A 23,103-nucleotide genomic window follows, 5' to 3' on the forward strand; every position below is an offset into this window, starting at 1 on the left:
AGAAGTGGCATTTTCTAAGAGGAGAATCCATCTGTCCAGGCCTACAGGGCACAGCAAACAATTACACAGCTGGGGAGAACACTTTCCCAAGCAAAGCCACCAGCCCTGAGGGATGAGTGGGAGCAGTCCTGGCCTCACACAGTCCCAGGGGCTCTGCAGCAGCACCAGGAATCACCCATGGATGGCCAGAGCTGGACACCAGCACTCCTCCTGGCAGCTCCCCTGCACCTCCTGCTTGTCCTAGAAAAGGGAAAAATACCCAAGGAGCACTGAGGGTGCTGCAGCCTGTGCCTGATACCATGACAAGAAGCCATCAGTGACTGATGTGGCTGGTGCTGAGCTGGCACTGCACACCTTGCTCCCTCCAAGTGGAGCTGGAACAGCTCCCCTGGCTGCCACAGCCAGCAGTGAGCAGCCCAGCAGAGCCCCAGAGGCACCACGGGATGGTGGCACTGCCACTGCTGGCACCAGAGGGACAGGGCAGGGCACCCTGCAGGGCTGGGGGCTGAGCCAGCACAGGAGCTCTCCCAGGAAAATCACGCGTGACCTCCGCACCACAGCCCACACAGTTTCCCATGGCCGGGGCTGCTGTTGAAACCATGCCAGGAAATGATCCACAATTTAAGCATGACTTCAGGCAAACGCCTCAAACTCCCAGATGTCCCTGCCTGACACTAAAGCAGCTCCCACAGCAGCAGCAGCAGCACAGGGAGGTTTCCTGCTCTCTCTTGTGAGGACAAAGCTCAGCAAGGTGAGGCACGGGGTGGGTACCCAGCTGGATGTGGTGGATTTGGTGCTGCTGGCTCCCACCACAGCCAGCCTGGAGGCAGAGCCCAGGGCTGAGCTCTCTTACATGGAGAGCTGGGACAGATTTGGGCTGGCATGGCAGGAGGGACTGCCAGGGACAGGAATTGTCCTGAGCACCTGCTGTGCCCCAGAGGCCAGGCAGAGCCCGACTCTGTCACAACCAGACTTCTCCAAAGAACCCCTGAGTTCCATGGAAGTGGCACCAAAACTCTCCTAGGAATTAGGACAAGTCCAACTGGGACAAACAGGACAGGTGAGAGAACAGAGAGGCTGGCAAGAGGCAGGATCAGCACCTCCCTCACATCCTGTTTTCCATGAGAGCTCCACACCCTCTCCTAGCTCAGAGCAGGCAGCCATCAGCCCCTCAGCCGCGATGGAGCTGAGCCCCAGCAGGATCTCATCCCCTCTCCCAAAGCCCTTTTTGCTCCCCAAAAGCAGCCGTTCCACGTGGTGGCTCTGGGGACAGGGCCCCGCCCTGCTGCCCTGGTTAGCAGCAGTTTCCTCTCCCAGCTGCAGCAGAGCAGCAGCACCAGCTGGGTTTTACACCCCCCTTGCTGGGTGCAGGCAGTGACAGGAGGTGACGCAGGGGGTGACACGACCCAGCCCCCTGTCACTCAGGGACAGTCACAACCTGAGTGACACAGGCCCAAAGCTGAGGGCACAGCAGAGCAGCAGCCAGCAGGGAAGAAAAAGCACAACTTCTTCCCTTTTTCTTCTGAAGAAGAGATCCGAGCCCTGTGCAAAAGGAAGTGCTGATACCACACATCCTGCAGATGAAACACAGCTATTCCATCAGCTGCAAACCCTCGGGAAAAGCTGCTCCCCTCTGCACCACCCCCAGCACCGAGCAGGGTGCCAGAGTGCCCCAGTGTGACATCATCCCCAGCACTGCTGGGATTTGGGCATCTTTTCCTCATTTTTCTGCAATAAGAGCTTCCACTTGGGAAGCCACGTTGGTGTAAACATTCCAGTAAATCCCTTCCTGCAGGCCACTGGGTAATTAAGGAGCTCTTTTCATAACAAGGTAACAAATAACACGTGTGGTTTGACAAATTAAGTTCTCGTGTTCGCTAATCATGGCTCGGCAAGCCAGGACAGTGGTTTAGGATGTGGGAAGTTTGCAAGGAATTCTCTTACTGGAGATAAAGGGAGCCTGAACTCAGGGCAGGTGCAGGAAACTCCTGGGAGCCTGCAAACAAAACCAGCTTCTTACAGAAAACTCAGCCACAGTGCCTCTGTCACAGACCCAACTTCCACAGCTGCTTCCACCACAGAAAAATGAGAATTCCTGCAAAATTCCTCCTCTAAGCCACCACTGAGCTCCAAGAGGCAGAAACACCGAGAGCCACAAGGAACCTGCTCATCAGAATAACCTGAAGGTGTCAAACTTGAACACTGCAGATCCTTGCACCGGAAAAGCACAGGTGAAAACAGAAGGCAGAACAATTTTGCACACGTGTGTTTTATCTGTGCAGGAGCCACCACCACGACAGCCCCAGCACCTGGAACGAGCCTCCCAGGAGGGAACGACACAGGAAGCACAGGATGAATGAACAACCCACATCTGAAACCCAACTCCCGTGCCCAAGTTTTATTGACCGGCCGTTCGAGCCACTCCCATTTTCCCCTCTCGGCGGTGCCCTCGGAGGGGCTCGGTGAGCGCTCGGCAGCGCCGCTCCCACAGCGGAGGCACCGGCAGAGCCCCCGCGGCGCCCTCGGAGGGGCTCGGTGAGCAGAGGCACCGGCAGAGCCCCCGCGGCGCCCTCGGAGGGGCTCGGTGAGCAGAGGCACCGGCGCAGCCCCCGCGGTGCCCTCGGAGGGGCTCGGTGAGCAGAGGCACCGGCACAGCCCCCGCGCCGCTGGCCCGGCTCCATTCCCCGCCTCCCCGGGCCGCAGACACGGGCAGCCCGCAGCTGTCCGGCCGGAAGGCGCTGTCAGCCACCTCGGCTGCCGAGTGGGCCAGCCAGAAGCTGCTCCGTGCAGAGGAGTCACAAGCACAGCGCAGACAGTCCCTCTGTGGTGTTATCCCATCCCCGCTGCTCCAGAGCTCTGCCAGGGAACCCATCCTGTGCTCAAAGATCTCACGATGGGAAATTCTGTCAAGAGATTTTCACAAAGATGACAGATTTGTAAGCGGCCTGGTTTTGTTCAAGAGCTGAGCCTGCATGTTGTGTAGCCCAATATGCAAAATATTTTCTTCACGCTTCATCAGTTAACCCCAAAACGATCAAAGCAATCCTGGCAGCTGCTGGGCATCACATCTAGAGCCTGGTTTGGGGAGAGGGCGACACAGCAGAGCCCACAGTGCCGAAAGCAGCACCAGGCATTTTATTTTTATTACTTTGGAGCCTCTAAACTCCAGTTTGGAGATCCCACCCCACCAGTGCATGGAAGCAGGAGACACGTGAAGCTCAAAGGTAGTGCTGAAGAGGAGGGCTGGCACCTGGAGCACCAGGTTTGGGAACAAAGCAGCTCCTTTGTACAGCAGGGCTGTGGCTCCACAGGGTCCCAGATTTCACAGTCAGACTGGAGCTCCACCTCTGGAGTGCTCGTGCTGTGCCAAGAAAACAGCAGCTCTGGGAATTGCTGGCAGCAGTTGCTGTGCTGGTGCCATGAACCATGCCAGTGCAAGGTGTCCCTGCCCATGGCAGGGGGTGGAATGAGAGGAGCTTTGAGGTCCTTTCCCAACAACCCAAAGCATCCTGGACTCTGTGCACCTACCACCTGCTTCCTGTGGATGCTCACGATGTGGATGTCCTCGCTCCGATACTCCTCGTCGTGCCTCTCCAGGGGAATCTTCTCCAGCTCAAAGTCCCTCTGGAGCAGCTGTCCCACAAAGAGCAGTTCCACAACCATTCCAGACATTCCCCACCATGCAGCACCTCACCCTCACTCAAACTGCTCCAGCACTAACTTGAAGCTACAGGCATCTGCAATACTCCAGAAAATTCTATTTAAGCTTGTGGTAAAACACTCCTGGAGGGATTTAAGAGATGTGTGGATGTGGCACTTGGGGACATGGCTTAGTGGCAGTGCCTGAGGGATGGTTGAACTTGATGATCTCAGAGGACTCTTCCAGCCTAAACGATTCTGTGAGTCTGTGATTTTGCTTCAATCCCTAAAATGCTAAGCCAAACCACAGCACCTGCCTGTCTGCCAACCCCCTCAACTGAAACAGAGAGGAGAGAAAAAAACCAGACTAAAATCCCCCAGCATCAGCTCTGGGCTGTGCTCAGATTGCCTGGGCTGAACCTGGCAAGGAAGGAAATCAATCACACAAAAAGCAGAAATCAGCCAGAAACACCAAGACCTGTTGAGTTTATTGTGGGAGCAGCACCTCAGCAGAGCCGAGCACAGCCCTCCTCACTGCCAGGAGTGAGAGGCACTAATTATCAAACAGCTGCTTTGATTAACACCAATTCCCTGGAATTCTCAGCCTTTTCATTTCCTTTTTTGCAATATTACAGGTATTATATATATATAACCCTGCACAAGAGCTGCTTCTCAGCAGTCACCACAGGTGCAGAGTTAAATCTGCACTGACCATTATCTCCCCACAGGTGTTCCCTGGGTTGCTTTTCCTCACCTGCACATAAGACACAGCTGGAACATTCAATTAAAACACTTATTGTTTTAATTAATGGGCTCTCATTAGAGAGAAGGAATTTTTTCAGAAGCACCTCTATCACTCAGGAGAGAGTTTTGAGCTCCAGAGCAAAACTTTGTATTTTCCCTCTACTTTCAATGAAGCAGCCTAAAAGAAAATATGCTTAAAACTCACTTACTTCAAAGTATTTTCTCTCGATTTCAGGGTTCTTCCCCATAGTCCTCTGTTCATAGCAGCACAGGACACAAGTGTCAGGGCCTGTCAGGTCCTTCAGGGTCTTCAGCAAGGGCTCCAAGGACTGCCCAGAAAAGGTTAAACATTTTCCACGTGGATTTCAAGTTCATTTCACTGGTTGCAATACCCTCTAGCTAAAGTCTTCACCCAAGGGAGAACCTCCCAGTTTCACTTTTCTGCTGGTTATTTTTAGTGCTTTAACTGGGACAAGAAGAATATGGGGAAAAAGCTGGGAAGCAGAGGAGAAAAGGGGACTCACAGGAGAAGAATTTCCCAGACTGACCAAGAAAACTGAACTGGAATCCAAGCCAGAAACAGCCCACAGTGCTGAGTGGGCACTTCCTTGAGGCACACAACAATGAGTACTCCTCAGTGTGCTTCAGAAGTGAGAGTTTTCTCCATTATTCCTGGAGGATGGCTCAGATCCAGACCACAGTGGAGGGAAATGGGACCAACAGGCAGGGACTCAATGCCAGGGGCTGGTAAAGCCATTGGAAGGACACTGGGACATGGGGCTTTTCAGGTTATTTCCCTTTTCCTGCAGCTTCCCTCAGCTCTCTGTGCACATCCTGCAAGCTCCAGCTGAGGACACACGAGGCAGACTGCAACAACCACTCAGCTGTGGCAGGATTTCTCCTCCTGCCTTCCCAAGGAAAGGGTGAGGAGAACCCCAACATCAGACTTAGCACTTTTACATTTCATTTACCAACGATTTCAACAGTTCACATTTTGCTTCACCATCCTCAATGTTAAAAAAAAAAAAAACACAGGGAGGGGGAGGGCACAAACATTCAATTTGGGATTTTTAACATAAAAATAGTCTCTGGTTCTATGTCAAATGGCCTTACATCTATTAAAATGCATTGTCCAGTCTTGTTCTACCTATTTCTATAAACCACAGGGACCATGACATGAGCACAATATTTTTCTGAACACTTCTCATAGTAAAGACACTGATCCCACCCTCTTCCTAAGAAACCTTTCTGTAGGGGCTTAGCAAAGTCCTCATTTACCTCCTCATAGTAAATGCAATCAGCCATGAGTATATAATCAGGGGGAGGCTGAAATTCTGTTACATCTTCACCCCTAAAAAAATAAAGAAGAAAAAACCAACAAGAAGTGAAAAGAAGTTTTAGTAAAAACACATAGTAAAGGACTCAGCACAAAGTTAACTACTGTGTTCTCATATTAAGTTTCCCTCTCACAGCGGGAGGGGAATTTAATGAAGGCAGTGCAGAATCCCAGAATGGTTTGGGCGGGAAGGGAACTTCAATCCCATCCCATTCCTTCCCCTACCATGGCAGGGACACCTTCCACCATCCCAGGCCGCTCCAAGTCCTGTCCAACCTGGCCTTGGACACTTCCAGGGGCAGCCACAGCTTCTCTGGGCATCCTGTGCCAGGACCATCCCACCCTCACAGCCAGGAATTCCCAATTCCCTGTATCCCATCCAAACCGACTCTTTTTCAACCTGAACCCAGAATCCCCGTTAAAGCTGAACAGAGACATTAAATAAAGGCTCATACAAACCATTTCAGTACCTTGGCTCGGACGGACCCTGTGACCAGGTGCTTGTTATTCTCAATATTAACCATCAACAGCTCCTGCAGCTCCTCCAGGTCTGTGACCGTCACGTTCGCCCTGTAACACACACACGTGGTTAGGGAGTAACGCCATGGCAGGGGACACTCCGCACTGCACAGAAAACAGGGTTTAAAGGAATCGACAGGCTCTGAGGGAGCAGACAGCGCCGGGCAGGGAATCCGCTCACCCCAGCGTGGCTGCCATGATGCCGACGGCGCCGGTGCCCGCGCCCAGCTCCAGGACGTGGCGACGGGCGAGGGGGCAGGCGCCGGTCTCCAGGAACTTGGCGAGCACCAGCGCGGCGTCCCACACCACACAGCCCACGCCGCCGGCCGCCCGCTGCTCCAGCCGCAGCGCCGGCCCGGCCCGCCGCTCCAACTCCCTCACAAAGCCCGCCATGGCCGCGGCTCTGAGGCGGCGCGGCCCCGCCCCGCCAGGAAATGGCGGGCGGGCCCTGAGGGGACGGCGCTGCCCGCCCGCTCTGGGCGGCGGGAAAGGCTGTGAGGTGTGGGCATGGAGGCTTTTCCAGCCGGAATAATTCCAGGATTCCGGCAGCCGTGTCCAGGCGGAATGGATTCCAGAATTCCGGCAGCCGCGGCCCTGAGGGAGCGCGGAGCCCTCAGGAGCCGCTCCCTCATCCCTCCTGAGGCGCTCCAGCCTGAGCCCTCCTGAAGGTTTTGTCACAAACCGCCCTCACACAAATTACAAAAACTCTTACAAACCTACAAAAAAGGTCTTAATAAACTTACAAAAAAGTTTTAATAATCCTAGAAAAGTCTTAGTTAAGTCTATAAAAAAGGTCTTAGTAAACGTACAAAAAGGCTTTAATAAACTTAAAAAAGGTCTTAATAAATGTACAAAAAGGTCTTAGTAAACCTACGAAAAGGTTAATAAACCTCTGAAAAAGGTCTTCATAAACCTATGGAAAAGGTTTTAATAAACCTACAGAAAAGGACTTAGCCTACAAAAAGGTCTTAACAAACCTGCAAAAAAGTTTTAATAAACTCATAAAAAAGGTTTTAATCAAACAACTGAATATGAGTTGATTCTGCGTCGACATCTTGAAATGCAAAGGTTTTTGATTTTTCCCCCCTTGGATATGTGGAAGAAAGTTTTCTTACTTTATTTCTTCATTTCTTTTAGAGCAATGGGAGGCCTCTTGGTGGTCGGCAGATTCCCCTTGGGAAGAAGTTTTCTGAGGCAATTGCCTTTTCCCACAGGAGCCAACTTCAAACCCAAACTTCACATTTTTCCCTTCCAGCAGTTTTTTTGTTGTTCTTTTTACCTAGCCCTCTAATTATGAAGTAACTGAAATGGTATTTATTGCTCTCTTGAACCATGCTGGTGGGAATCTCACTGCCTTTGACCACTTTCCATGGCCATATTATGATCTATTTTACTGTGGAATATTCAAAATGGTTCTGACATAAGCACTTCTACAGGAAGGCATAAAGCTGACATCTGTATTTTCTAAAATGTGGCAGAGAATTTTTTCCTCTTCAACAACACAGAGAAGTCTGAAAAAATATTATTCCTTGTTAAGCAATAGCTGCTGGTGGGGAGTTCAAAAGAGTCAATGCAAATAATCTAAGAAAGAATTCCACTTTTCCAAGTCATCCTCCATTTCCTACCTGCACTTCCAGTCTGTGCATCACAAATTTGGGACTTCTTGAACCTTATTTTAGCAAAATGAAGCAGCTCTCCTGTAAAAAGTGTGAATGGATTCCAACCCTCTCTTCTTTCTCAGGGAAGGAGCACAGAGGAGTCAGGCAGTAAAGAAAAAAGACAGAAAGATAGAAAAATACATCTGAAATTGGGAGGAGGAGAAAACTGGGGGATCTTGGTATGATCCTGTACAGGGCCAGGAGTTGGACTCCTGATGGATCCCTTCCAACTCAGGGGATTTCTAATTAACATCCCTCTTCAGTCCTATCTCCTTTCCAAAAAGGAGAATTTTCCAAATGGAATGCCCAAGACAATGGGAGCAGCTTAGGCAGACTGATGAGAAGCTGGAGTGTGATTTGGAAGCCTGGGATGAGCCAAAGTGAGACCAGCAGCATGGAAAATTGGGCCATTCTGTACTGTCAAAAATGCAATTCCCAACCTTGTCCTTGCAAGGAACACGCACTGCTCAAGCTCTTAAAAATTAAGACTGGGGTGATTTATTAATCTTGTTAAGAACTCTGATACAAAGCACAGTAAAAGGCCACAAACCAGTAAATAAAATGTGAAGGCCACTTTATAAATGCTGCTACAGAACTACCAGTAAAACAGACTCACTCTCACACCAGTTCAAACACGGCCGTTTGACTGGCAAAGAAAAGTTCCATTCACTTATCAGTTTAAAAAGTTTAATAAAGCTTTAAGTGTTTGCTGGTTTAAATGCTACCAATTTCCAAAGTGGATTCACAAGTTAAGTGTAATCTAGAGGGAGTTATTAGGTCTGGAAGGCAGGACTGTTCCCAAGCCAGAGGAAACGCTGCTGGCCGGATCCAATCCCAGGAGTAGCAGACTGTGTTATAGGCCTCGAAGTCAACTTCAATTTATACAGGTCATTAGCATATCTGGAAATATACAATATAAACAATTGTACAGGCGCATAGCTTTGTTCTCCACAACAGCAGACAAACTCTTTAGCTTAAGACACCTTTGCCTATCAAAACAAAAAAGGCACATCTGAACAGGATGCACGTGAAGTACTCGGGATCCTTCCCGACATCCGAGACGGGTACTCCTCCTTCATCCTTTCTCCAAAGAACCAAGACCAAAGGAATATTTTGGTATTTAGATTTCAACCTATTTTCTTTTCTTTGTCTTCAGCAGCAAATCAATGGCAATTAAGACATGGCATGAGAATATTCCAGAACAGGAGCTGTCACTCAGGAACCTCAAGGCAAGTGGTCAGAGGTTTCAAATCTGTGACTCTCTGGAATCCTGGTGTTGTTTGATCACCCCATTGCTGGGTGTCCTTAATTTTAAAAAAAGGCCACTAGTGCTCAAATTTGAAAAAAAATTCCACAGACGCACCTTTGTTTTTTGGCTCAGTGCAATTAAATGATGTCAGTTTAAATTCACTTAGTGTAGTTTACAGTGCAAAAGGTCTGTTTTGTGTCCTGGCAGAACGGTCGGCACTGAGGATGTGAACCAAGGCAATGCTGCTGCTCACCTGAGGGTAATGCTGTCCAACCACACAGGCTGGAATGTGTGTAGTCTGAATTTTTTCCAATTTAAACCTTTTTTTTTTTTTTTTTTGATCAGCAGCACTTTAAGAGCATAATTTGTGAAAATACTAAAATACACTGCCTTTTTTTTTCGAATAAATTAAAAAAAAAAAAAGAGGAACTTTACAAACAGTATTCCAGTGTCAATGACTACTATGGCTAAGGTCATTGAGGAGTTTCTGCATTTTCTAGCAAAGACAGTCTGTGCAAAGGAGGGTGGGAGAGCTCCCTTTTGTAAGTCTTTGGCGGCAGTTTGGGCAGCTGGGGGCTGGAGTTGTGCCGGGGCGGCACGGGGGGCACGGGCGGCTGGGCCAGGTTGTTGTGGCTGGCGCTGAGGACGCAGCAGCGGCGCAGCACCCGCGGGGAGGGGGTGCTGGGAGGGGTGCCCGGGGAGCTGGGGCCGGAGCCGGCCTCCCGCAGCCACTCGGGCTCCCGGGGGAAGCGGCCCAGCGGCGGCGGCTGCAGGCTCAGCGGGCAGTTGATGAAGTGCTCGGGCGGGCGCAGCGGCACCGGGGGCGGGGTGTCGGGGACGGGGTCCCTCGGGGGAGGAGGAGGAGGGCTCTGCAGGGGCTGCTCCAGGGCGGCGGTGTAAGCAGGAACGCGAGGTTGGATCTTTGGAGGCGGCGGCTGCCGAGGTGGGATTGCTGGAGGATCGTCATCCGACTTGGAATTTCCCTGTGGTGTGGTGGAGAAAAGGGAGGTGTAAGAAATGGAGAGCACGGAATGCCAGAATGGTTTGGGTTGGAAGGGAACTTAAATCCCATCCCATTCCTCCTCCTCCCATCCCATTCCTCCCCCACCTCCGACTATCCCAGGCTGCTCCAAACCCTGTCCAACCTGGCCTTGGGCACTGCCAGGGGCAGCCACAGCTTCTCTGGGCACCCTGTGCCTGGGCCTCCCCACCCTCCCAGCCAGGAATTCCCAATTCCCAACATCCCATCTAAACCTCCTCTCCTTCAGTTTAAAGCCATTTCCCTTGTCCAGATGTTTGGATAAAGAGCAGTCTCATTCAGATGAGGAATTCTCCTGACCTCTGCTAGTGGTGCTGTCAGAAGCACAGCAGCTGTGCCCTTGATGGGAATGTGAACACTCTGTTCCTGAAATTCCTAGCAGGGATTGGACACTGGGAATCCAAAACTTAAAACCAGGAAACTGGAGCTCTGCATCTCAAAGTCTTTTAGACTGACAGAGCCCTGTTTGGATCAATGGCTGAACTTGACAATCTTCAAGGTCTTTTCCAAGAGCAATGATTCTAGATATTCCCCAGTTTATCACCACAGTTATTCCACCCAGGACAGCAATACCTTAGCATTGGAAGCATCCTGATCCATCTTTTTTCGTGGAGGAAGTGGAGGAGGGTTCTGAGGCTCATCACTCAGTTTAGGGAAGCTCCCCCAGGAGCTGAAGAAAGTCTCTGGAGAAGGAAGAGCAGATCTTTTACTCCTTGTGCAATATCTGAGGAACATATTCTGGAATATCAAGCCAAACTCAAAGCAACTCAAGTAAGATCTTTGTGCTCCACAGCAACATGAACCAGTAACTTCAGCAGCATGAAATCCTTTAATTCACTGCTTTAATCAGATCTAGGCCTCACAAAGTGTTCTCCTATGTCCAGTATCAAAAAAAGGCATCAGCAGTCTGCAGGCAATGCTGAGAGACAGGAATATAAATCCAGGGAACTCCAAGTGACTTCTTACAGAGGGAGAGAAAAAAAATCCTCAAATTAAAACACAACACAACCCCTGACTTGTATTGGTGATTTCTGTCACACCTTTGTTTTCCTCTTAGGAGTGCACTGAGCTCTGTGTCTACATCAGGCCTGTGCTCTCCAGCTGAAAATTAAATTACTCATATTTTAAAAAAATGTGTGTAGAATAAATAAAGAGGAACAGCTGAAAACCCAGGTGAATGCAGGATATCCTTCACAGATGTAGCACAAAATGTGTCTCTTCCTTCCCAGCAACAGAGCAGTTATTTTCATTACGTGGAATTAGGAAATTATCAAGTTGCTTTATTTGTAGCTTTAGTCAAACAAAACAATCATCAAGGACATTCAAAAACAGAAGGAAAATCATGTGAGAGCCTGGAGATAAAAACCCAACCCAAACTAAACCAGCAGTTTAAGCTTTAGGCTCTACATTCTTTACTGGACATCTGATCTAAAAGGAGCCCTTCTGAATGCAGCCCACATTCTCATCCCAGATTTCAGATTTTAGTCCCCACCGAGCTCTCCTGAACCCAGGAAAGGCAGAGTTAAAATTTAACAGAGTTCCAAAACTCACTCGACTGAGGCAAGTTCACAGGAGCGAAGATGCTGTTGTTACCTGGGAAATAAAAAAATCCATTAAACCATTTCCAGACACAACCACTGCACTGCAGCACATAACAAATGCCTGAATAACCTGAGAGATCAGAAAAACCCCAAGTTTATCTGCTGCAAACCTGAATGAGAATTTCCTGTGGAAAACACTCCTGAACTGGAGAATTTAACTCACGCTGGGAATTAATTTAATCACTTCACATTTTGCAGTTTATTTTTTTAAATCCTGGCACACCCACCCACACCCACACACCCCTCCAATGCATTTGGGAAGCCTGAGGGACAGCACCAACGATTATGGACCCCTGGTAAGTGGTTATTTACCATAAGAGCTGTTGAGGTCAATGTCCAGGAAGACGCTGAACTCGGAGGAGGCCGACACGGGCGGCGTTGAGGGGGTGTTGGGGGAGGTGGGGGCGGACGCCGCCGTCTCCTGCTCGGCCTCGGTGATCCTGCTGAAGCTGATCTTGCTGGGCTCCTTCTCCAGGGGCAGGGGGTGGCTCCTCAGCGTGCCCGACGTGGAGCCGTGCCTGCCCGTGTTGGGCCTAATCCCCGGGGATTTCAGGGGATACGTTGTTTTCCTGGGCTGGATGGAGACAGGGGGGCTGTTAGCACTGCAATGTTCCCAACACTGCAACCTTCCCAACACTGCAATGTTATCAAAACTGTTCCCAACACTGCAACATTCCCAACACTGTAATGTTCCGTATTGCAACATTCCCCACTGCAACAGGGTCCCAACACTGCAACGTTCCCAACACTGCAACGTTATCAGAACTGTTCCCAACACTGCAACGTTCCCAACACTGCAACGTTATCAAAACTGTTCCCAACACTGCAACGTTATCAGAACTGTTCCCAACACTGCAACGTTCCCAACACTGTAATGTTCCATACTGCAACATTCCCCACTGCAACAGGGTCCCAACAGTGCAACGTTCCCAACAGTGCAGCATTCCATACTGCAACATTCCCAACACTGCAATGTTCCCAAAAACTGCTGCCGTTCCTCACTGCAACATTCCCAACACTACAACATTCCCAAACACTGCAACATTCCCAACATTGCAACATTCCCAAACACCGCTGCCATTCCCAAACACTGCTGCCATTCCCCACTGCAGCATTCCCAAACATTGCAGCCATTCCCCACTGCAGCATTCCCACACTGCTGCCATTCCCCACTGCAGCATTCCCAAACACCGCTGCCATTCCCCACTGCAGCATTCCCACACTGCTGCCATTCCCCACTGCAGCATTCCCACACTGCTGCCATTCACCATTGCAGCATTCCCACACCGCTGCCATTCCCCACAGCAGCATTCCCACACCGCTGCCATTCCCCACTGCAGCATTCCCACACTGCTGCCATTCCCCACAGCAGCATTCCCAAGGCTCTGTGAGGTATTTTTGCAGTATTTCTCAACGAGCAGCACAGGGGTTCAGCTGATGGGAGGTGCAGCGTTATTTACACAGCAGGGGTTTGCTGGGAAGCTGTGCATGCAGCTGAAGAAATCTCTTTATTCCCCACAAGTATGAGGAATGAAGAGTCCAGGTTCTGCTGCCAACCAGGACAAAACACTGGGAAAAACAGCCTTGGGAAATAAAAATTGGCTTTAGGTGCTGCTCAGAGCTGCAGCAGAGCCCAAGAGCAACACCACAGAAACAGCAAAAGCACAGAGGGTCACCGGGCCCTGCACACATCCAGGACCAAGGACACACTTGGAAACACGTCCCTGTCCTCCAGTTTATCCAGGACAAAATTCCTACACCAGGTCACTGTGTGGACAAACCCAGCCTGGATAGGCTTGGGTTAATCCAGCACAGATCAAAGCTGAGCCTTGCAAAGTGAATTATGTCCCCATCTTTCAGCAGTGTCCAGCACATTATAGCACCCACAACTGGATTTTCCTGAAATTCCAGTAAGATTCTCTCTTTGGAAATCATGAGCTGTTAAGAATTCCTGCCCAGCTGACTGGACTCCTATTTTTAGAAAAGATTTTAATAAAATTACTGTCAGAAGCATTTTTGCAACAGCAATTTCTGGTGTTTTCTTGCCACATTTGTAACATCATCTTACTCATTCCTCTAACAAGAGATGGCAAAAATGATTTATAGCTCTCCCAAAAAATTAGACATGGCTCCAGTTCCTCAGGCAATTACAACATATAAAAAAAAGTGCTCTAAATTGTGATTTTCCTGCTTAAAAAAGAACTCTGAGCTCCAGGAGCTGGGTTTTTTAAACCCAAAATTGCTACTCCTTTACATGGAACTGTATTTTTTTCAGCAAAAAGGGTTGCACCTGGTAAAGTCTGCAGTTTTTGCAATAATATAAAATATTTAGACAAAACAAAACCAGAAATTATCTTAAAGAAAATGGAATATATTACATATAAAAGTAATATTTTAATTAGTATTAATATAAGACTTCTTGGTATTATGAAATGAAAAATATTACTCCCTATTTTATCATATGACTGTATGATAAATACAAATTTAACACCAATATTTCAAGTTTTTTGGGGAAAAAAAAGTGAGTTTTAAAATCAGACAAAGGTAATATATTTTAGTAGTGACAAACATCAGGAGTAGAAGTATTTTTGAATCAAGTTTAGTTGGAAAATCAACTCAGGATAAGGAATTTTGAAGAAAATATATCTGGCTTATTGAGGTAACCCTGTGTTATTTTCAGAGTGGTCAGTAAATTTTAGCAATTTAATTTAAATTAAATATTGCAGGAATTGGACCTGATGATCCCTGTGGTTCCCTTCCAACTCAGGGTGTTCTCCTGAAATTTCAGGGAAAAACTCACAAATCGAGGAGGTTGCTTGCAGTTCCGAGGTTCAATCTCCAAGGACTTGTTGAACAGATAATCTGTAAACTCCTTTTCTGGTATTTTCCCCATGGGATTGAGATTTTCAAAGAATTTCTGAATGAAACAAATTCAAAAGAATATTTAAAAAATAAGCACATAGAGAAAATGTTAATGAAATACTCAGAATTCAGTGATTCAAAATGTCATTTTTCACCACTTTTGGCTGCTCCTTTGTGTGGTTCTTTGTTGTCTACCACCCACTGCTCCCCCCTCTTTTGATAATCACTGTTCATGCAAAATTAGTCCAATGTTAGAAGATTATTTGGCATTTTCCCCCTCTCCAATCCCCAAAGAGATTTTTCATGGCTGCTTACCCGGATTTCTGGCTCAACCCGTAAGCAGTAGGGCTGGTTTTGATACTGCTGAATTTCCCCTGTAATTTCAGCCACTTTTCTCCTCTTACTGAAGTTAATTAATTCTTTCCCTTGTCTTTTAAGGAAGTCAGGATTCCCTTCTTCTGTCTTCAAGATATTTGTTAGGTATATTCCTGATTTAAAAAAAAAAAAGCAGTTTTTAACCATATATCTGCAGCAAACTCAACTTCAGAGTGACATCCCACAAAAAATTTGATGCCACTTACCAAAAAAAGGCACACAGGGAGGGTTGATTGACTTGAGCTTAGCTAAATACTTCTTAAAATGATCTTGGCTTAATTCTACTGCTTCATCCAAAACTCTTTTCTTCCTTTCTTGGAGTGCCTGAGTTAAAATTAAAAAAAAAATAAAAAAAATAGGCATGGAAATGTTCTCAACAGCATGGTTAGCAAATCCAAGGCAAATCCCGGGCTCTCTGAGCAAAATTTGGGAATTGGAATGAAGGTTTCAAAGAACCTCCTGTGGCAATGGGTTGCTCTGGATTGCAGCCCCCAACAATTCAGGCACGTGGATCCCGAAGAAAAGATGCCAGATTACTGAAAACAGATTGTTATTTTAAATTTAAAGTTAAAAAATTTGGTATTTAATAAAAATTAAACATTTGATTTTAACTTCAAGGCCTTGTGCTGCCTATCAGAGCCATACAAAACCCAAAGCATTTTATTCACCTTCTTCTTTTTCTGCTTTACTCCAGGGAGGCTTTGCTGCCAACAATGGATTTCACTCCAGAACCCTGTGGGACCCAGCTCTGGATTCTGATTTAATTTCCCCTTTCATGCCCTAAACTCACCTCAAATGTGTGATCCAGCCTGTACACAGAGACAGAGTTCACAGCACTGACAATCTCCAGAACTCCATTGAAATTATTGAGGTCTTGGAAGACCTGCAGGATTTCTATGATCCTGCTCAGCACAGCCACTCGCTCCTCAAAGTTCTCTGTTTCCACGATGCACCTGATCAAAAGATGGCACTTGAGAAACACTGAGAAATAAAACCTGACACTTGCTGAATTATGAAATCAGATTTTTTCCATGAAAACCCATCCAGCATGCAGATTTTGGCTCTCTCTCCAGAATCTCAAGTATGAATTTCTGTAATCACATCTTACACATGTTCGAGTTGGAAAGTCAAGGGAGGATTTGGCAGAAATGAAGCAGCAAACCCCAAGCACATCCAGGGGAAAAGTGCTCAATGGCACTGCCCTGCACTCACTTCTCAAACCACAGGGTGAGATTTGTAGTGTGACGAATCATTTTCAAGAGATTTGGGGAGTTTATTTCCTTATCTTCCTTCGTCCACACGCTGCCAACGAGTTCAGAAGGCTGCACAGCCCTGGCAATGACAAAACAGGAGGCAGAATGCTCAGTACCAATAAAAACTGTCATTTCTGTCTTTGCATTAAAAGATTATTTCTACAATAATTTCTAAGTCAACTTTTTGAGTGCTCGAGTACAGGAGGAAATACATTTTTATCTTAATTGAAATTGGGTAATTTTGAAGAAGCATTTTCAGATAAGAAAATTACAAAGGAGTGACATTTAATTTTCTGAAAGGGCAAGAAAACAACTTCAAAAGAGTTAAAAACTGAAAACAAGAAGGTGAAGCACTTGCAGCAACAGCTTGGTTTCAACACAAAATCTCCCATCACTGAAGCAGGAATAGGATTTTATAATTTGAATTTTGTAAGACTCCTGAATTTTCTGCCCTGCATTTCTGTTATCACAAGTCTGATATGGAGATAAAAACTCTTTTTTTGCACTCCTTTGCATATTTTAACATAGAGCACACAGCAAAGAAACCTCTTCCTGTAAACTCTGCAAGTCCCAGTGTATTTTTGACTGATGGTGTAAATGGGGAGCATTTTTTTGGCTGAAATATTGACAGAAAAAGGTGCGAGAGTGTGGGAACCCTGATGCTGAGAATTTTAGACTTTCTGGGTTGAAAGATGCTGACCCTCAAACAAACATTACATTTAACCTGAAGCTGTAGAGAAAGCTTCCAAAAGTATACAATAGCACTAAGATTATGAGTGTATAGTTTAAACAGAAGTGTGTAATATCACATGGTAGAAAACTCAGAGTTTAAAAGTTTTAAAAGATAATAATAGATATAAAACAAGATAGAAATATTAAAGCAGTAGCTAGTTCTTCTTCACCTTTTTCATGAGTTTAAGTAGTATTATATACATAGAAAAATCCATGTTGCAAACCACAAATAATTAGTTATTAGGTTAAAAATAATTTAAGAGTCATTTCTTAATTAAACAGTTTGCCATTAAAAAGCCTTGTAGAAAGAGCTAAACAATGCCATTTTGTAACTTATTAGTGAAGTACTATAAAACTCAGGACTTATAACACTATAATAAAAATAAAAAATAATAAACACTTAAGTCCAAACACAAAAAATACCACCTCAAGCACTTTTAATCCCAACCTTAACATAAAAAAAAAAAAAAAAAAGTCTTAGGTTGGAAAATGGGGGTGTGCATTCTATTCCTATTGGATGGGGCAGTTCTCTGCTGTCCATGGGGCAGTTTTTTCTTTATCTCTCCACAGCCAATCCTCCCTGCAGGAGATCTCTGCTGTCCATGGCCACTGAGTGTCCCTGCAGGGCTGATCCAATCCCATCATCCCATGGGGAGATGCTGCATTGCCCAGGGGAGGAGCCAAGCATTCCTACCTGGATCCAATCTGAGCTTTGGGACAGCCCAGCAGCCTTTGCCCAGTGCATTGCCAGAGGAGCAGCTTCTGCTGCCCTGCATGGCCAGAGGGAGCCCAGGCCCATCTGCAGCAGCCCTGGAGCTGCAGAGGAAAACTCCCCCCTTGTGCAGGATCCCTGCTCCAGCAGAGCCACAGCTGGCACTGCAGGAGGGCTGAGCCCCCATGGGATGGGGCTGTGCCACCCCCTGACACACAGGGGACAGAGCATGGGCTGGCTGTCACTGTTGTTTTGTATTACTGCCTTTTTTTTTTTTTTTTAATTTTCTTCCCTAGTAAAGAACTGTTATTCCTACTCCCATATCTTTGCCTGAGAGCCCCTTAATTTCAAAATTACAACAATTTGGAGGGAGGGTGTGGCATTCATATTCCCTGGAAAATCCCTACACCCAGGATTTTTCTCCTGGGAAGCTGAGAGGCCTCAGAGAAAAAGGAAAACAATTCTTATCTCATTTGCTTCTCCTGTGTTGTGCTCATGTGGAATGTGTTTGGAGATTGTTTACCCACAGATGATTTTTCATTGGATTCTGCTGGGAGTTGTTTTCACTCTTTGGCCAATCAGGGCTAAGCTGTGTTGAGACTCTGGAAAGAGTCAGGAGTTTTCATTATTATCTTTTAGCATTGTTTAAGTATCCTTTCTGTATTCTTTAGTATAGTTTAGTTTAGTATTCTCAAATACATGATAGTATCATAAAATAGTAAATGAGCCTTCTGAGAGCACAGAGTCAGATTCATCATTCCCTCCTTCATCAGGGCATCCCGCAAATACAGCGGGGGGGTTTTTAGATGTTCCATTTCAGGGAGGCTCCTGCCCTCCTCAGCAGCCCCCTGTGTTCCCAAAGGCAGAGAGAACAGGAGCAGAGAGGGAGGGGGCCGTGCCTGTACAGGTCGGACTCGAGCAGGGTGAGCTGCCGGGCGATCTCGATGGGGTGCAGCGTCATCAGCTCCAGCGCCTCGCCGTGCCCCACGCGCCACAGGTGCCACTCCAGCGGCGGCGGGGGGCTCTCGAACGTGATGTTGTGGCTGACCCCGTCTGCCTGGGCTTTCTTCCTCTTGATGATCTTAGCAATGGACTCCACCCACTTCTTCATGGATTTTCCTGTAGAAGAGAAATAGTTAAAAAAAAATCCCCCATACACGGGTTTTTTAATGCTGTTGTAAGTTTGGTTTTAAACTGACAGAGGGTTACAAGTCCAAGAGAGAGGAAAAGTGCATCAATCTTGCTACAATAAATTGCTTTTTAATTAATTCATGTTTTTTCATAAATGTCAGTGTTACAGAGCAATCTCTGGGGAGGGAATATTTTGAGTTTGTAAATAAATGTATTTGGGAACTGGAGCTGAGGCAAGAGGGATTTTGGACAAAGGATGGAGGGACAGGACAGGGGGAAATGGATTCAAACTGTCAGAGGGCAGGGTTAGATGGGATATTGGGAACTGGGATTCCTGGCTGGGGGAGGCCAAGAGAGGCTGTGGATCCCTGGCAGTGCCCAAGGCCAGGCTGGACAGGGCTTGGAGCAGCCTGGGACAGTGGGAGGTGTCCCTGCCATGGCAGAGGTGGGACTGGATGGGCTTTAAGCTCCCTTCAACCCAAACCATTTTGGGAACCTCTGATTTTAAAGGACTTTTGGTAATTGAGTGAAACCAACTCCCCAGAAATTTGAATGTACGCTCAGAATTCTGCATTTCTGCACGTAGATTAACTAGCTTTGTATTTCTCTATTTTTCCCTTATAGGTTTTTGCACCTGTATCAGCTGACAAATAAACACATGTGAAACTTGTTCTATTTAACCACATCCTCTGACAGTTTTGGTGTGGGAAAAAGTGATCCTGTGTCCAGGGTCTTTTAATTGTTTCAGAATTATGTTGCCCAATGCAAGACCTGGCACTCTAAACACGAAAACCTGGAATTGCCAGGATAAGGATTAAACAAGCCAACACTGTTGCCCTCCACAGAGGCTGCCAAAAAAAATTTAGTTCATAAAGAAGAGATACCAAATGGGCCCAATATCCTCTTCTAAAAGATTAATGATTTTCAGTTGGAACTTTATATAAATGGGAAAAATTAGGATGGAAAAAACTCAGTAAGCGAAAGGAAAGGAATTCTCTATGGAGAAGGGGAAGGTGACAGCCTGAATTACAGAGTCAGGCAAGGATGACCATGCTGTCCAGAAGGAAATATATTTAAAGTATTATTATCATCCTCATGCTTGAAATCATTTTTAGGAGCTGTTTAGGCTCCATGCCAAAGCTTCCTCATGTAGAGGGGAGCCTCATAAACAGCTCAATTAAAGGCATTCAAATTACTCATGTGTGTAAAGGTATTCTCAGGCCCAAAATCCACCAGGATCAGCCTGGGAAGTTGTACCAAAAGGTGGGAAGGGAACAGGACCCCCCCTTACTGCACCTCTGACACTGGCAATGAAGGTCTCCAGCCTCTCCAGCAGCTCCAGATCCCTCTCAAAATCATAAAAATGGTGCTCGACCCAGTGCCGGAAAACATTCAATATTCTGAGGAAAGAGGAAAAAATATTAACTCTCTTTTAAAGGACTTCCATGGCTTATCCCATAAAAATGAACCACAATCCTACAAAACTCAAGTTCCAGATTCGTGTACTTGGTGACTCTCAAAATACACATGGACAAAGGAGCAGAGCGAAGACTGAGCTTGGCAGGGGTTTAAAATCTAAAAACTATTTATGCTAAAACTATTCCTTAAAAACTATTTTATAGGTTCTAAAGAATAGTTTTAGCATAAATATAGCTTGGTGCTATTTTAAAATCTAATATAAAAAATGCCAGTGTTGAGATGGTTTCAGATGAGGAAGAGACTTAGCAAAATCAGATGAAATTGAGATTTCTAATTTTCCTTGTAATTTCCTTTTTTTCTTCGTGTGTTTTTTTTTAAATGAAAAGCTAATTAGGATCTCCCACTTGTTAAGAAGCAAATTTGTCATTCTTTCTTTCCTACACATAAATTTCAGCTTCAAAATTGTTGTTACTGCCCTGCTTATTTTTAATGACCCAAAGGGCCTGATTAGATCCAGTACATCCTTTAAGGATAACACTGAACTTCCTCTTGATTTTTCTCTATTCTTTCTTACACAAAGCATTAATAAATCAGTCTCTAAAAGTGAACTCCAGCTGCTTTTCAGCCTTCTGCACTCAGGATAAATCAGAATAAAAAACTGGTTTGTCTCTTCTTCAGGTAAACAAGCTGAGCTCACACCTTCAACACTTTGATTTATCCAGGTGCAATTTATCACCTAAGCAAAAATCAGCCCTACATTGAGGACAAATGAAGGACACACAGAAAATTCCTTAACTCTCCTCTTCCCAGTGTGCAAGGTAAAAAATAAGGTTTATTCCATAAAAGAATTGCTGCCCAAACAGATCATTCAGGCTGGAAATCAATGCCACATTCCAAGAGTTTTAATCCAAGTTTCATGTAACAGGATCTTATCTAATCCATCTCTGCCCTTGAGATCCCGTGGTGAAAACTCTGGGAAAGGCAGAGAGTGCCTGGATCTGCTGACTGCACTTCCAGCTCAGCTCCTCCTCCTTCCCATGCCCTCATATTTGTGTCCAAGCCCTTTCATGCCTGGCCACTGCATTTTCTACAAGATGGAGAGTGCAGGGAAGCAGGGAAGGACTAAACACCTTCATTTCTCCCCCTTCTTCCCAAACTGCAGTCTCTGAAGCAGAGGTCAATGTTTTTAAAGCACTGGAATGCACTAAGTGCTGAGTTTATCCACCAACAGCTCAAAGTCACTCATTTGCAGCTTTAAGACAGCTTCAAGCTGCTGGAAGTACACAGTAAGGACCAGAAACAACTCCCAGAAAACAGCAAAAGCAGGGAGAGCACGAGCTGAGAGGCAGCTCTGCCAGGAACTGATAACTGTGGAGACTTGTGGTGCTGCTGAACCCCCAGGAGCTGATAAAGTGGGAACACCAAGGGCCTGATAAGCTGCCCAAGGCCAGCAGCATGCAGGAGGACCAAGGTTACAGTGAGGTTGTGTGACTTGGATCACGTTCAAGAAGGTGGTGGCAGCTCTGTGTGGAGGAAAACTACAGGGTTACCCACAGATTTATCTTTTAAATATTTTATATATATATATATATGCACACAGGTTTCTGATAAAAATGGGACCCCTGAGTGACTTTCTGAACACCTTAGAGGTACTGGCATGTCAATGTGACCCTCTGAGTCAACTGCTGTTGTTTCAACAGGAATGTGTGTTAGCAGAGTAACTGAGGGTTCTCTGTGTGGGTAATTAATAGTAATAATTACTATTAGTAAAATTAATGTGCCATTAATAGGAACATCTTGATGTTACTCATCAGAGTAATGACTAAAAGTTGCTCAAGCAAACACTGCTTGTGATCTGTGTCTCCTCCTGTCTCGATCCCCAATCAGGGCAACAATTACTCTCATTCATGCTAGAAATGCTTAATTGTTCCCCAAATTAGCTTGGTCAGCAAGACCTTGAAGATTCCCTGCCGCCCACTGCAACGTGCAGCACAGACAAGAGCCTCCCTGTCTGTGAGCAAACACATCCACGGGGCTGGGAAAGGGTCTGAAACACCAGCAGGGCTGGAAAACTGGGAACAGAGGAATTATCTTCCCAGGGCTGGGAACAAGGAATGCTTTGAGAGCGTGGCCAGCCCTGCTCTGAGCTCCACATCCCTCAGCCACAGGCGCCGTGGGTGGGGATCCCAGCTGGGCCAGCTCCAGCTCCAGCAGCCGCTGGGATAATCAGGACAGGATTTGGGATAGGATGCTGGCAGACATGGCTGAAGTGTCCAGCAGAGACTGGAGTCTGCAGGAGCTCAGGGCAGGCAGGGGCACACACACACACACACACCTGAGCTGCACGGGCTGCACGTACTCCTTGCGGAAGCGTTTCAGGTCGGCGCTGATGGGCTGCTCCCCCTTCTCGATGGCCAGCCTGTCTGCCTCCGTGGGCTCAGGCTCAGGGATCTCAAACCTGGGGAAAAACACCACACAGGGATGGCAAGCAGGATAAAACACAACCCCTCTGTGCACAAGGTGCAGATTAGAGAAATGTTATTTCTATAAACTCAGCGTGGGGAGCAGCAGGTGCTGCTCTGCCAGCCGGTTTGCCCGGAATTCCCTAACCCCAGCTCCACACCCTGCTAATTCTCTGCCTCTCTGCTCATCACACCATGTCTAGACTGGGATAGAAGGTTTTTAAGGACCTGCTGGCATGATTAAGGGAAGATTAGATGAGAGCTAAAGAGCAGCTTTACCACACTGCATTAAAATGCTGTTTACCTTAATTCTGTGCCTTCAAACAAACTGCCTGGAACATTTCTGTCCTTATTTCCATCGTGCACTCAACT

At 46.7% G+C, this 23,103-nt stretch overlaps 2 protein-coding genes across 3 annotated transcripts in view; both read right to left on the reverse strand.

The window, feature by feature from the left end:
* Positions 1 to 2,251: 2,251 nt before the first annotated feature.
* On the reverse strand, positions 2,252 to 6,654 carry VCPKMT (valosin containing protein lysine methyltransferase). 2 transcript variants are annotated; one of them, XM_071426054.1, is made up of 6 exons: positions 6,420 to 6,654; positions 6,179 to 6,289; positions 5,662 to 5,734; positions 4,593 to 4,712; positions 3,529 to 3,633; positions 2,252 to 2,903 (listed from the first exon to the last, which is right to left on the reverse strand). In XM_071426054.1, exons 1-6 carry the CDS (start codon positions 6,629 to 6,631, stop codon positions 2,889 to 2,891), a joined length of 636 nt encoding a protein of 211 aa, XP_071282155.1. In that variant the 5' UTR covers positions 6,632 to 6,654; the 3' UTR covers positions 2,252 to 2,888. The 2 variants fall into 2 exon arrangements, with proteins under 2 accessions (XP_071282155.1, XP_071282154.1); XM_071426053.1 differs by having other exon boundaries at positions 2,252 to 3,633.
* A 1,717-nt stretch (positions 6,655 to 8,371) lies between these two features.
* Positions 8,372 to 23,103, reverse strand: part of SOS2 (SOS Ras/Rho guanine nucleotide exchange factor 2) — a 53,347-nt gene continuing 38,615 nt past the window's right edge. The window contains exons 12-23 of the mRNA XM_071426055.1: positions 22,605 to 22,727; positions 20,147 to 20,250; positions 18,619 to 18,838; positions 16,235 to 16,354; positions 15,813 to 15,975; positions 15,229 to 15,346; positions 14,963 to 15,135; positions 14,586 to 14,702; positions 12,098 to 12,359; positions 11,736 to 11,777; positions 10,758 to 10,867; positions 8,372 to 10,128 (exon numbers count right to left, since the gene is read on the reverse strand). Of these exons, the coding sequence (XP_071282156.1) occupies positions 9,619 to 10,128; positions 10,758 to 10,867; positions 11,736 to 11,777; positions 12,098 to 12,359; positions 14,586 to 14,702; positions 14,963 to 15,135; positions 15,229 to 15,346; positions 15,813 to 15,975; positions 16,235 to 16,354; positions 18,619 to 18,838; positions 20,147 to 20,250; positions 22,605 to 22,727 (2,062 nt within the window). The 3' untranslated portion in view covers positions 8,372 to 9,618. The remainder of the gene's footprint in view (positions 10,129 to 10,757; positions 10,868 to 11,735; positions 11,778 to 12,097; positions 12,360 to 14,585; positions 14,703 to 14,962; positions 15,136 to 15,228; positions 15,347 to 15,812; positions 15,976 to 16,234; positions 16,355 to 18,618; positions 18,839 to 20,146; positions 20,251 to 22,604; positions 22,728 to 23,103) is intronic.

This window comes from Agelaius tricolor, unplaced genomic scaffold, assembly GCF_023055355.1.
Source record: "Agelaius tricolor isolate 1412-34295 unplaced genomic scaffold, bAgeTri1.0.p SCAF_5, whole genome shotgun sequence".
In the NCBI taxonomy this organism is placed as follows: Eukaryota; Metazoa; Chordata; class Aves; order Passeriformes; family Icteridae; genus Agelaius; species Agelaius tricolor.